This window comes from Trichechus manatus, unplaced genomic scaffold, assembly GCF_000243295.1.
Source record: "Trichechus manatus latirostris isolate Lorelei unplaced genomic scaffold, TriManLat1.0 scaffold00057, whole genome shotgun sequence".
Lineage (NCBI taxonomy): Eukaryota > Metazoa > Chordata > Mammalia > Sirenia > Trichechidae > Trichechus > Trichechus manatus.
The window spans coordinates 12575309-12589521 of record NW_004443993.1 but is presented as its reverse complement, the minus strand read 5'-3'; the positions used below and the strand labels follow the sequence as shown (position 1 = coordinate 12589521).

Genomic DNA, 14213 nt, shown 5'->3' with positions numbered 1-14213 from the left:
TGAAGGCATCTCCAGCTCATGGCCACCCCACGTGTGGCAGAGTAGAACTATGCTCCATAGAGTTTCCAATGGCTGGTTTTTCAGAAGTAGATCACCAGGCCTTTCTTCTGAGGTACCTCTGGGTGAGCTCAAACCTCCAAACTTTTGTTTATCAGCTGAGCATGTTAACTGTTTGTACCACCCAGGAACTCCGAGTTGTAGAGTATGGATAGTATGGTAGCATTTTTATAAAATTTGAATACATGAAAAACAATGTTATACTGTATGTAGCGAATGGCCTGTATGTGTGGCATGGGAATAATAGGCACAAAGTCATGATTATGGTTTCCTCTGGGTGAAGATGGAGGGGATGCACAGGCCATGTCAACTCTATGCATAATATTTAGTTTCTTTTAAAAAATCTGAGCATAGTATGGGATTTACTAGAGCTTGGTGGTAACTATGCGGGTATTCATTATATTATTTTGTATGATGGAAATATTTCATTAGAGTTTCAAAATGCTCCCCACCCCCTAAAAAAGCAACACAGAAGGTGCTACATCATGGTTATCATTAATATATGCTTTCATGACGAATGCAAAACTCAACTGTCCTAATTTTTTTTTTAAATTATTCTTTAGATGAAGGTTTACAGAGCAAATTATTTCACATTAAACAATTAATACACATATTTTTTGTGACATTGGTTGCCAACCCCACGACATGTCAACACTGTCCCCTTCTCGACCTTGGGTTCCCCATTACCAGCTTTCCTGTCCCCTCCTGCCTTCTCGTCCTTGCCCCTGGCCTGGATTTTCCACTTAGTCTCGTGTCGTTTTATGGGCCTGTCTAATCTTTGGCTGGAGGGTGAACCTCAGGAGTGACTTCAGTACTGAGCTATAAGGTGTTCGGGGGGCATATGCTCAGGGTTTCTCCAGTCTCTGTCAGGCCAGTAAGTCTGGTCTTTTATTGTGAGTTAGAATTTTGTTCTACATTTTTCTCCAGCTCTGTCTGGAGATCCCTGTCAGAGCAGTCAGTGGTGGTAGCTGGGCACTGTCTAGTTGTGCTGGACTCAGTCTGGTGGAGGCGGTGGTAGTTGTGGTCCATTAGTCCTTTGGACTAATCTTTCCCTTGTGTCTTAGGTTTTCCTCATTCTCCCTTGCTCAAGACGGAGTGGGACCAGCACAGTATCTTAGATGGCCCCTCACAAGCTTTTAAGACCCCAGACGCTACTCACCAAAGTAGGATGTTGAACATTTTCTTTACAAGCTATGTTATGCCAATTGAGCAAGATGTCCCCCGAGACCATGGTTCCCAGCCCTCAGCCCAGTAATTCACTCCCTCAGGGAGTTTGGATGTGTCTATGAAGCTTCCATGACCTTGCCTTGGTCAAGTCGTGCTGACTACCCCAGTATTGTGTACTGTCTTACCCTTCACTGAAGTTACCACTTATCTATTGTCTCTTTAGTGTTTTTCCATCCCCACCCCTCCTTCCCTGGTAACCATCAAAGATTGTTTCTTTCTCTGTGTAAACCTTTTCATGAGTTTTTATAATAGTGGTCTCATATAGTATTTATCCTTTTGTGATTGACTTATTTCACTCAGCATAATACCCTCCAGATTCATCTATGTTGTGAGATGCTTCAGATTCATCATTATTCTTTATCATTGTGTAGTACTACATTGTGTGTATGTACCATAGTTTGTCTATCCATTCATCTGTTGATGGGCACTTAGGTTGCTTCCATCTTTTTGCTGTTGTGAATAATGCTGCAGTGAACATGGGGGTGCATATATCTATCCGTGTGAAGACTATTATTTCTCTAGGATATATTCCTAGGAGTGGGATTGCTGGATCGTATGGTACTTCTATTTCTAGCTTTTTAAGGAAGCACCAAATCAATTTCCAAAGTGGTTATACCATTTTACAGCAGTGCATAAGCGTTCCAGTCTCTGCACAACCTCTCCAACATTTATTATTTTGTCTTTTTTGGATTAGTGCTAGCCTTTTTGGGGTGCGACGGTATCTCATTGTAGTTTTGATTTGCGTTTCTCTAATGGCTAGTGATCTAGAGCATTTCCTCATGTGCCTGTTAGCTGCCTGAATGTCTTCTTTGTTGAAGTGTCTGTTCATATCCTTTGCCCATTTTTAAATTGGATTATTTGTCTTTGTTGTAGAGGTGTTGGATTTTCCTGTAGATTTTAGAGATCAGCCCTTTGTATATTTTGTTGTAGCCAAAAATGTTTCTCCACTCTGTAGGTTCTCTTTTTACTCTTTTGGTGAAGGCTTTTGATTAGCATAAGTGTTTAATTTTTAGAAGATCCCAGTTATCTAGCTTATCTTCTGGTGTTTGTGTATTGTTAGTTATGGTTTGTATCCTATTTATGCTTGTATTAGGGCCTCTAGTATTGACCCTATTTTTTCTTCTATGATCTTTATAGTTTTTGGTTTTAGATTTAGGTCTTTGATCCATTTTGAATTAGTTTTTGTGTATTGTGTGAAATATGGGTCCTGTTTCATTTTTTTACAGATGGACATCCAATTTTGCCAGCACCATTTGTTAAAAAGACTGTCTTTTCCCCATTTAATGGACTTTGAGCCTTTGTTGAATATCAGGTGACCATAGGTGGATGGATTACATCTAGGTTCTCGATTCTGTTCCATTGGTCAATGTGTCTGTTGTTGTACCAATAGCCGGATGTTTTGACTACCGTAGCTGTATAGTAGGTTCTGAGGTCAGGTAGTGTGAGTCCTCCTACTTTGTTCTTCTTCTTTAGTAGTACTTTACTTATCTTGGGCCTCTTTCCTTACCATATGAAGTTAATGATTAGTTTTTCCATCTCATTAAAGAATCCTGTTGGTATTTGGATCAGGATTGTATTGTATTTGTAGATTGCTTTGGGTAGAATTGACATTTTCACAATATTGAGACTACCTATCCATGAACATGGTATGTTTTTCCATTTATGTAGGTTTGTTTGGTTTCTTGCAGTAGTGTTTTGTATAGGTCTTTTATGTCCTTGGTTAGATTTATTCCTAAGTATTTTATTTTTTTAGGGGCTATTATAAATGGGAAACCCTGGTGGTGTAGTGGTTAAGAGCTATGGCTACTAACCGAAAGGTCGGTAATTCAAATCCACCAGGCCCTTCTTGGAAACACTATGGGGCAGTTCTACTCTGTCCTATAGGGTCGCTATGAGTTGGAATCAACTCGATGGCAACAGGTTTTATTATAAAATGGTATTACTTTCCTGATTTCTTAGTTTTCTTTTTTGGTGTATAGCAATCCAACTGATTTTTGTATGTTTATTTAGTATCCTGCTACTCTGCTGAATCTTTCTATTAGTTCCAGTAGTTTGTTTGTGGAATCCTTTGGGTTCTCTATGTATAGTATCATATTATCTGCACATAGGGATAGTTTTACTTCATACTTACCAGTTTGGATGCGCTTTATTTCTTCTTTTTTGCCTTATTGCTCTAGCTACATGCTACTGTTTTACAGGAGTCCCTGGGTGGCACAAATGATTAAGCGCTTGACTACTAACCAAAAGGTTGGCAGTTTGAGTCCACCCAGAGGCACCTCGGAAGAAAGGCCTAGTGTTCCGCTTTCCAAAGGTCATAGCTTTGAAAACCTTATGGAACACAGTTCTACTCTGTAACATGTGGGGTCACCATGAGTTGGAATTGACTCCCCAGAAACTGGTACTGGTAATGTTTTGCAAACAGATATTCATGGTTTGGGATCAAGTTTGTAACCAGAACTTCATACATCCAAAAGTGCTGTATTTAGAACACAAGAAGAAAGATGATGTTCTCTGTAAAACTGCCAGGTCACTTAGAAAGTTATTGTAGTATTAACAGAGTCATGTTGAAGGTTCACATGGATAGTTCAAAACTGTTTCATGAAATATGAGATGGCAATAGGAGCTCCCTGTGCCACTTAGTAAGTTATTGTCTCTGTGCTACAGACCTACTGTATTGGTATCCTGTTGTTGCTCTAACAAATTACCTCACAATTCGTGGTGCCTCGAACACTCAGCTACTAACCGAAAAGGTGGCGGCTTGAGTCCGCCCAGAGGCACCTCAGGGGAATGACCTACTGATCTACTTCCAAAAGGTCATAGTCACTTGAAAACCCTATGGAGCATAGTTCTGCTGTGACACACATGGGGTCGCTATGAGTTGGAATCGACTTGATGGCAAGTGTCACAGATCGAATTGTGTCCTCCAAAAACTGTGTCAAGTTGGTTAGGCCACTATTCCCATTTTGTGATTGTAATTTTATGTTAAAGAGAATTTGGATGGGATTGTAACACCCTTACTAAGGTCACAACCCTGATCCAATGTAAAGGGAGTTTCTCTGGAGTGTGGTCTGCACCACCTTTTATCTTACAAGAGATAAAAGGAAAGGGAAGCAAGCAGAGAGTGGGGACCTCATACCACCAAGAAAGCAGCGCTGAGAGCAGAGCGCGTCTTTTGGACCTGAGGCTCCTGTGCTGAGATGCTCCCATACCAAGGGAAGACTGATGACAAGGACCTTCCTCCAGGGCTGACAGAGACAGAAAGCCTTCTCCTGGTGCTGACACCCTGAATTTGGACTTCTAGCCTACTACACTGTGAGAGACTAAATTTCTCTTTGTTAAAGCCATCCACTTGTATTTCTGTTAGAGCAGTACTAGATGGCTAAGACAGCAAGTGTTTTTTTGGCTTAGTGGCTTAAAACACAATCTTTTTTTCTTACAGTTTTGGAGGTGAGAATTCTAAAATCACGCTCTCTGCAGGGCTGTGTTCCTTCCCAAGTCTCCGGGGGAGAATCTGTTTCCTTGACTTTGCCAGCTTCTAGAGGCCACCCGCATTCGTTGGCTCGTGGCCCTATATCACTCCAGTCTGTGCTTCTGCTATCCCATCTCCTTCTCTGACTCTGACGCTCCTGTATTCCTCATATAACCAGTTGCCGTCCAGTTGACTCCAACTCATGGCGACCCCAAGTGTGTCAAGTAGAACTGTGTTGCATAGGGGTTTCAATGGCTGATTGTTCGGAAGTAGATTGCCAGGCCTTTCTTCTGAGGCACCTCTGGGTGAACTCGAATCTCCAACCCTTCGGTTAGCAGCTGAGCACTTTCACTGTTTGCACTACCCGGGGACTCTTCCCTCTTGTAAGGATCCTTGAATTATACTGGGTCCATCCTGATAATCCAGGCTAATCTTTCCATTTCAGTATCTTTAATTTAATTACACCTGCAGAGTCTCTTTTACTTACATGTAAAGTAACATATTCACAGGTTCTGGAAATTAGGACATGGACACATTTACCAGTACTAATAACAGTTCCTGTTGAGTTGATTCTGACTCATGATGACCCCATGTGTGCAGAGTAGAACTACTCCATAGAGTTTTCATGGTTATGAGCTTTTGGAAGCAGATTGCCAGGCCCTTCTTCCAAGGTACTTGTGGGTAGGTTCAAACCATCAACTTTTTGGTTAGCCCAGTGCTTAATCATTTGTGCCACCCAGGGACTCCACTGGATACCTTGGAGGGGCCGTTCATCTGCCAAACATATCTCCCTTTTTATGCTTTGCTTTATGACATGAAGCAAAAACTCTGCAAATCACATTTCTACTTTGCCAGCCAGCTTCCCATTAGGCTGTGCTAGTGGGGATACTAGAGAGAGGATGGAAACTTGGATTAGGGAGAACGGATTTCCTTCTTCCTGCAGGCTTCCTGTTCTTGACACTCCTTGCATGTTTGAGAATATCTTTGTTCCCTCTACACATAAATAACATCCTACCAGTACCAATTACTATTGACTTGATTCTGACTAATGGCAACCACATGTGTGTTAGAGCTCCATTATTCTCCTATGTGCCATAGGTTTTCAGGGGCTGAGTTTTTGGAAGTAGATTGCCAGGCCTTTCTTCTGAGGTACTTCTGGGTGGGCTCCAAACTCCAACCTTTAGGGACCTGTGTATGCATCACCAACAGACTCTGAATAACATTCTAGCGTGGTCTCAATATCCTGAATCACACTTCTATCCCGTCAGATTGCCATGACTTTTGTTCTGTCTGGCAGCAGTGGATTTTTGTAAAGAATTCAGAAAGCTCCCTAATTTTTCATCCTAATAAATGAAATAACATGCAGTTGATGTGTGATGCTCCCAGGATATATCACTGTGAACACATTATCACAAGCAGACACAAGTACTCTTAGAGGTACACGCTAGGAGGCAGTCTTATGCAGACTTAAATTTCAAGCTTTTTTTTTTTTTTTGAGACTTGTCATTCATTATTAATTCACAATAAATAAATTTGTGTAGCCACATTTTAAAATAATTTATAAATCAAAGGAGTAATTATTTTTTAATGTTAATTTATTTTTAACTCAGTTGCTTTTTTGTGTTAACAATCTAAACAGTAATTTTTCTGAATGCTTATAAAACCTTTCTGCACACCATAAAGTACGAATTTTAAAAATTCTGTTCATAAATAAAATGACAAGTGATATCAAAGTTTGTATTTCCACTTTATCTCAAACTAGATAATGTTTTCTGAAATGAACAGCTATACTGTATTAAATGCATTAGACGTTTTTGGCCCAACCTATTATGTGAATTAAGAGTTTAAGATCGAAGTCAGATTTGTATAAGCTTTTGTTGTTTTTTTCTTATATCAGTTAAAATAAGAATTTAATTGCCTTAGGACATCATAGCCTTTATCTTTCACAATTATCTGGGGACTCACTGAAAAACTGATCTAAAATAACTTTTCTTCCTGTGTGAAATGTCCAGCTGAGAATTGTAATGAACAGATCTGGTTTCTTCTGGTTGGTCTGAGAAGAGTTCCTGCGCCCAAGCTGTCGCTGCGGAGTCCAAACGTTCCGCTGACAACAACGGAGGAAGATGGGGCGTGGTATTAAACCCCGTCCAATTGGGAGCACAGGGGCGGAGACTAGAAGAATGTCCAATCCGGGGCTCGGGGGTGGGACCGTGAGTGCTATCCATTCAAGGCTGGGAGTGAGGCCGCAGGAGCGGTCCAATCAGGGGCACCGAAGGCGGTGCCGTCCTAACTGCCCAATCACAAGCTCCGAGGGTGGGGCGACGCTCGGCGAACGCGTGCGGATGACGTTGTTCGAGTCCGTCGCGGCTAAGACGCGTCTCGCCTGCTGTGAGGGGTCCGTGTCCCTGTGTCACCGTTCCATCGCTCTCTCAGATGCCCTGGTCTCGAGGGGGAGCAGGGACGACGCTCCAGGGTTCCCCCAGAAGCGAGACCAAGAGATGGTGAGCGCGGGAACGAGGGTCCCTGGACGGGGGCGAGGGGAGGGGCCGGTTCGGACCGGGCTGGAAGCGGCCTTGCGCGGCGGCCCCAGGTTCCCCGCCTCCACTCCAGGGTCCTGTCAGTCCCCGCGCGCAGATACCTTGTCCCCGGCCCGGATCCCCGCGTCCCGCACAGATCATGGGGGAGGGTCCGACTCGGTCTGCGGGATCCTGGGTGGGAGGGGCTCTGAGGACGCCCTTGTACAGAGCCAGGCGGGGTTCGCCCAGCAGGATGGGCGATGGGGCCTCCCGGGACCCACTTTTCCCGGAGGCTTCCGTATGCGTGGGCAGCAGGTGCCCAAATCCACTACCTGTCCCTCTGCCTGGCTCTCCCTAGGGCTGGCAATAAATCACCCAAATTCCAGATCCTTCCCGGCATTCCCAAATCCAGACTCCCCTCCTCCGAGTCAGAACATCATTACCAAGTACAGAGCAATGGATGGCTCTTTTTAAATGATTGGTTGTAGATCTCTGCGAGGATACAACTCAGCTGCCTTTTCTCGTGGAGAGTGGCGTGAGTATCATTATCTCCTCCCAGACGACCGCCACAGTGTGGGGAATCCCTGATAAAGCCTTTATGTAAAAAATAACCCCTTGGGCTCTCTGGAGATTTTATTCCTTGAACCCCAGTTTTCATTCCGTTTAGAGATACGTGAGTCCTCAGCTGACAGGATGCCAGTTATGAGGGGAAAAGACAGAGCTGATTCCTGCCCTCCCGGTTCTCAGAGAAGTGATGGGAGAAAAAGCGACCCAAAAGACCCGGAAAACCACCCCAGTGAGGTGGATGGAACACCCTGAAAAGCAAAGTGCACCTCAGTCACAGGGCAGGGCACAGTGGAGTGTTGGTGGGGAGGATGGTCAGGGAACAGCTTGAGGTGCAGGTTGGGGAAGGGGTGTGACACGTGGTAGGACATGTCTGTGTTCCAGTTTAGCTCTGCTCCTCCCTGGGTTTGCCATCTAAAAAGATTATTCACCCGTTGGAGACTCAGGTTTTTAGTAAATAGAAAATAAAAGGGCTTGCAAGATAAGCACGTATTTCCAAAGGGTCAAGAAAGATGCGTTTCAGGGAATTACAATGTTCCAGCCTTATATTTCATTTGTTAAAAATCCTGGTTTACCTTGCTTCTTCCCCAGAGGGTGTGCAGTTAAGTTTCTCAAGTCTTTTCTTTTCCATGATAACAAGTGGACTTCCAGGGCTTAGCTTGAGAAAATGCCATTGGGGAAAAGAATCTTAGAGAAACCGAGAAAATCTCCCTTCCAGTATGACTGCAGAAAAAGGAATACCTTTCTACAGAGAAAATGTGGTAGAGTAGATGAGTTGTTGAATTGCAACGATTCACCAAAACATCTTATTCGACTTTATAGGGTGGAGAGTTTGGATAATTCTGTGTCCTATGATCTGGCCGTCAGAGGTTAATGCAAAATCCTATGAGATAAAATTTGTAATACCTGTTGTTGTTAGGTGCTGTGGAGTTGGTTCTGACTTAGCAAACCTGTGTGCAATAGAACAAAACACTACCCAGTCCCGCACTGGTCCTGTAGTCCTCACGGTCATTGTTATGCTGGAACCCATTGTTGCAGCCACCGTGTCAATCCTTCTTGTTGAGGATCTTCCTCTTTTTCACTGAAAGTCTACTTTATTAAGCATAATGTCTTTCTTCAGGGACTGGTCCTTCCTGATAACATTGAAAAAAATTGTAACACCTGGAAATGTTGAAATAGGATTGTTTACAAAATATTTTGTATCATGGCAATAATGATTAACTGAAAGAGAATTTGTGTGTTTTCTTATTGGGCAGTAAAAGTTTTATTTCTTCTTTTATGCAGAAACATTGGGTTTGAGTGATTTTGTTGGAATCTTCAAACACTAGGTCTGTCTTATTTAAAATATCAGTGGTGGTCCAAGGCAAGTGAATAACCTTGACTGGGGTGCAGAGCACTGAAGTCAGTGACCCCAGGAGAAGCCAACCTTGAGCCTGCGAAGGAGGTGAATGAGGTTGGTTCTCCCCAGGGAGCCTGCTGCCATCTGCAGGTGGCCACGCACACCCACCTCGGAAGGAGTCTTTGTGCTTAGAGAAGCTCCAGAGCCTTGGAAAGCTGGAGAGCCTCCGGCAGACGCCCTTGGGGACGATGCCCCTTCAGAGGTTGTCATTGCCATTGTCTTGAGGCTGTTTCTAAGCAGTAGGTGTGATGTCTGCATCCACAGAGTTGGTGCAGCGAGCATGTAATTTGTACGTGTTGAGAAGGTCTGTGGGGGCAGAGGTAGGGAGGACTCGTTTGCATTCTGTCTCCTGGAGAAATGCTGTATGACTGAGATTTCAGATGTGCTTCCACATCCTATGCTGACTCAGGGAGAGTGCCCTCATTGGTAAGAATTGAAGCCGTGGAGGGGAAAGAAGGGGGTGTGGAGGCCTCAGAGTTCATTCTTGTGGCTGCTCAGGTCCCCCACCCTCCATCACAGGGACTCACCTGTTTTCGTGGCAGTAAGATGTGGGTTTTCTGGTGAGCGGTGGCTGAAGCAGGATGATTATCTGGGTTGCTTCTCGTGTTTGCTTTTCTTCCCTCTGAATTCCTTTCTCAAATATTGCTGACATAGAAGTTGTTACCCAAGCATGTTGTAATCTTTTATGCAGAAACATTGGGTTTGAGTGATTTGCTCAACGTGTAAGATTTTTATTTTGGGAGAAAATCTAAGTGGGTTGAGAGAGGTGATGTAGTAAAAGAATTCTGGATCCACAGAGAATTTTTGTTGATGAGAGTATTTATGTTTCCAGATACGCTTTTCATTTTGCAGATCAGCTTTTGTATGTCTGCCTGCCTTTTGAAAAATTTGGAATTTAAAAGGCTATATTATTCCTAAGGTAATTGAATTCCTATTTCAGTTATTGTGAGGGAAACTAATAAAAGCTTAGTTAATTCTTAAAAATCCTAAGATATTTGTCAGGTCAGACTAAAACTTCTATTATAGTAAACAAACTACTCATTCCTGAAAATACTCTCCAGTTTGAGGTAGAGTGGAAGTACAAACTCTGATGCCACTTGTCATTTTCTTTACGAACAGTTTTGAAAATTTCATTTTTGGTGGTTTGCGCTTTTATAAATGTTAGAGTTTAGAGGATTAGATTTAAGTTTCCTACATAGAAAAGCTTCCAAAGAAAAGTAGCTTCCAATTAAAGTTAAAAAACTATTAAAAAGTAAAATATGGTTTATATAAATTCTTCTGTTTATCATTAATAAATAATACATGCAAAGGTTAAACTCGATTTGCATGAAATTTCCATCTGATTCTTGTGGTTCTTTCCACTGATCTAGTTGTCCATCCCTCTGCTAACACCATACTGTCCAGATTCCTAGTGTTTTAAAATCCTTGATATATGTTAGACAAGCCCCCACCTTGTTCTTAGGACATTTCGGTTATTTTTGGACATTTGTTCTTCCTATTAGGCTTGTAGCAGTCGTATTTGTTAAATTCTAAAAAAAGTCAGGGCTGGAGATTAATGGACTTGTATAAAGACCCTAGGTTTCTCTTGGGGGAGCTGATATCTTGGTGACACTAACTTCTTTCTAAGAATGTTGTCATGTTTCCATTTATTTCATTCTCTTTAATGTTATCCAATAATTTTTAACAAAATAGACTATTTTTCAGACCAGTGTTTGGTTTACAGAGGAATTGTGCAGAAAGCATAGAGTTTCCATGTGTCTCCTCTCCTCTCCTGCACGCTGTTTCTCCTGTTATTAACGTCTTGTATTCCACTCCGTTCCTGTGGTACATATGTTACAACTGATGAACCATTATGAACATATTGTTTTTAACTGAAATGTATGCTTTACATTAGGGTTCACTGTCTGTGTTTTACAGTGTATGAATTTTGACCAATGCTTAATGTCACGTGTTCACCATTGCAGTATTGTACAGAACAGCTTCATTGCCCTGAAATTCCTTTGTGCTCCACCTACTCATCCCTCCTCCCTCAATCCCTAGCAACCACTGATCCTTTTACTGTCTCCATCCCATTGCTGTCGAGTTGATTCTGACTCTAGCGACCCTGTAGTTCTGCCTTTTCCAGAATGTCATTGAGTTAGAATGTTAGAGCATGTAGTTTTTTCAGACTAGCTTCCTTCACTTAGCAATATGCATTTAAGCTTCCTCCAAATGTTTTGGCGGCTTGATAGCTCATTTCTTTTTATTGCTGAGTAATACTCCATTTTATGGATGTACTACAGTTTGTTTATCCATATACCTATCCGACTCCTAGGTTGTTTCCAATTTTTGGCAATTATGAAGAAAGGAGCTTATAAACATTTGTCTGTGCAAGCTTTCTTTTTATGTTTCCATAAAATTATTGTGGTAAAATACACACTTAACAGAAAATTTGTGATTTTAGTCATTGTTAAGTGTACAGCTTAGCAGGTGCAATTTTTTGAGCCCCTCCCTCTGGAGTCAGATGGGTTGCAGTAAATTCCTCCAGCACAGAGTTAATGACAACACATGAAATGTCTATCCGGGAGGCTTATTATAAACTCAGTTCTCAGTTTTTTTATTGGCAGATGATCACGTAAGCACCCTCTGTTTAGCACGTACAAAAATTCCAGACTCCCAGAAGGAAAGCAGTGGTCCAACATAAACCGTATTGTTTGCGCGAACAGTTTAGGCACAATGAGCAACTCTTAACAAGAACAGTAGCTGGAACCTTCCTGAAATCCCAAGTGCTCACACACCAGCCAGGAGCCAGCCTTGCCAGCCGACCTTCGTAATGATGAGGAATCTCACGCCTATGGTAACTTTTGTGCACACTAGGTAACGGAGCTTTTTAAAATGATAAATCGCTATATATGGTTGTACCTGGAGCAATTAAGACTGACCGGGGGAGCTCATTTCACTACGTACCATCAATACAGGTATTCCTATCCTGCTGCTGCTCTGCTGAATAGGTAAACTCTAGCATCATCGTTGAGTCAAGGTCCAGAGTTGCCAAGAAAGACTTCAACGCAGACATCGGATGAAACGACACTTTGATCACCTGGTGAAGAGACAGAGCATGGTAACTTCAATAGTGGGCACTGGTCCTCCATGGCCAGGGGGTTATCCCTGCAGTCAACCCAGGGCTGGTGCTCTGCATTGACCCCTCTTGTGTTGGAGTTGAAGGACCTTATCCCTTCCCTCCGGGAACGTATAGTAGTTGAGTTGGCCAAGTGCCCTATGGCGTGCACACATAAGTAGAAGAAAGAGATATTCAGTAGGCCCATAACAGGGAAGGAGTTTCCCTGATAAAAAGAATAAACCGGGACAGAGGGAGGCTCAGTTCCCATCTTCCATTATCAGGGAATGACCAGACCCAAGACTTCTGATTAGTTGGTCCAGGTGAGGGGTGGCCGTGTGACAGACCGCCCTCCCAATGATCAGAGTTCTTGCATGGCAGTATTTTCTCTGTCCCCTGCGCATGGACATCAGTAGGCTGGTGATCTTTCTCAGCAACCAGGACTCGGAACCATGCAGCTCAGTGGTTTCTGTGTTCCCAGTTGGGTTGTCATGTTTGTGTGCTGAACAAGTCGTGAGGGAATGAGTGACATTGGGGTGTGCGTTAGTTGTCTACTGCTGCTGTAACAGAAATACCACACATGGGTGGCTTTAACAAACAGAAATTTATTTTCTCACAGTTTAGGAGGCTAGAAGTCTGAATTCAGAGCTCCAGCTCAAGGAAAACGCTTTCTCTCTTTGTTAGCTCTGGAGGAAGGTTCTTGTCTCTTCAGCTTCTGCTTCCTGGTTCCTTAGAGATCTTCATGTGGCTTGGCATCTATCTTACCCCATCTCTGCTTCTCTCGCTTGTTTAATCTCTTTTATATCTCAAGAAAGATTGATTTAAGACACATCCTACACTAATCCTCTCCTATTAATATAGCAAAGACAGCCCATTGTCAAATGGGATTATAATCACAGGTATGGAGGTCAGGATTTACAACACGTTTTGGGGGGAGACAATTCAATCTGTAACAGGGTGTAACCTCTCAAGTGGCCCTTGGGAATCACTTCTTCCTGGAAATTGAGACAAGGGAGTATGTTTTTTTGGAGAAAAACACTACTGAACCGTTTATATATTATGCGCTGTTGAGTCGGTTCCAACTCATAGTGACCCTGTGTACAACAGAATGAAACACTGCCCGGTCCTGTGCCATCCTCACAATCGTTACTATGTTTCAGTTCATTATATATTATTATTTGTTGTTGTCAGGTGCTGTCAAGTTGGTTCCAAGTCATAGTGACCCTGTGTACGACAGAACAAAACACTGCCTGGTCCTGCGCCATCCTCGCAATTGTTGCTATGTTTGAGCCCATTGTTGCAGCCACTGTGTCAGCCCATCTTGTTGATGGTCTTCCTCTTTTTTTGCTGACCTACTTTACCAAGCATGATATCAGTCTCCAGGGACTGTTCCCTCCTCATAACATGTCCAAAGTACGTGAAACAAAGTCTTACCATCCTCACTTCTAAAGAGCATTCTGGCTGTACTTCTTCCAAGACAGATTTGTTCATTCTTTATTGTGTATTCAGTATTCTTCACCAACACCATAATTTAAATGCATCAGTTCGTCTTCAGTCTTCCTTGTTCATTGTCCAGCTTTGGCATGCGTATAAGGTGTTTGAAAATACCATGGCTTGGATCAGGTGCACCTTTGTCTTCAAGGTGACGTCTTTGTTCTTAACAGCCTAGAGACCTTTTGCAGCAGATTTGCCCAGTGTAATACATTGTTTGATTTCTTGACTGCTGTTTCCATGGATGTTGACTGTGGATCCAAGTAAAATGAAATCCTTGACAACTTCAGTCTTTTCACCGTTTATCGTGATGTTGCTTATTGGTCCAGTTGTGAGGATTTTTGTTTTCTTTATGTTGAAGTGTAATCCATACTGAAGGCTGTGGTCTTTGAT

General features: G+C 42.7%; 1 protein-coding gene across 6 annotated transcripts in view; it reads left to right on the top strand.

Moving 5' to 3' along the window:
- The first annotated feature begins 7134 nt into the window (after positions 1–7134).
- LOC101346579 (zinc finger protein 555-like) overlaps positions 7135–14213 on the top strand; it is a 33880-nt gene continuing 26801 nt past the window's right edge. Inside the window, exons 1-2 of one of the 6 annotated variants that reach the window (XM_023733299.1) lie at positions 7135–7254; positions 7628–12332. In XM_023733299.1, coding sequence (XP_023589067.1) covers positions 12291–12332 — 42 coding nt within the window. In that variant the 5' untranslated portion in view covers positions 7135–7254; positions 7628–12290. Of the gene's footprint in view, positions 7255–7487; positions 12333–14213 lie in introns of those variants that run through there. The other 5 variants (XM_023733301.1, XM_023733300.1, XM_023733303.1 and 2 more) reach the window with 5 other exon arrangements.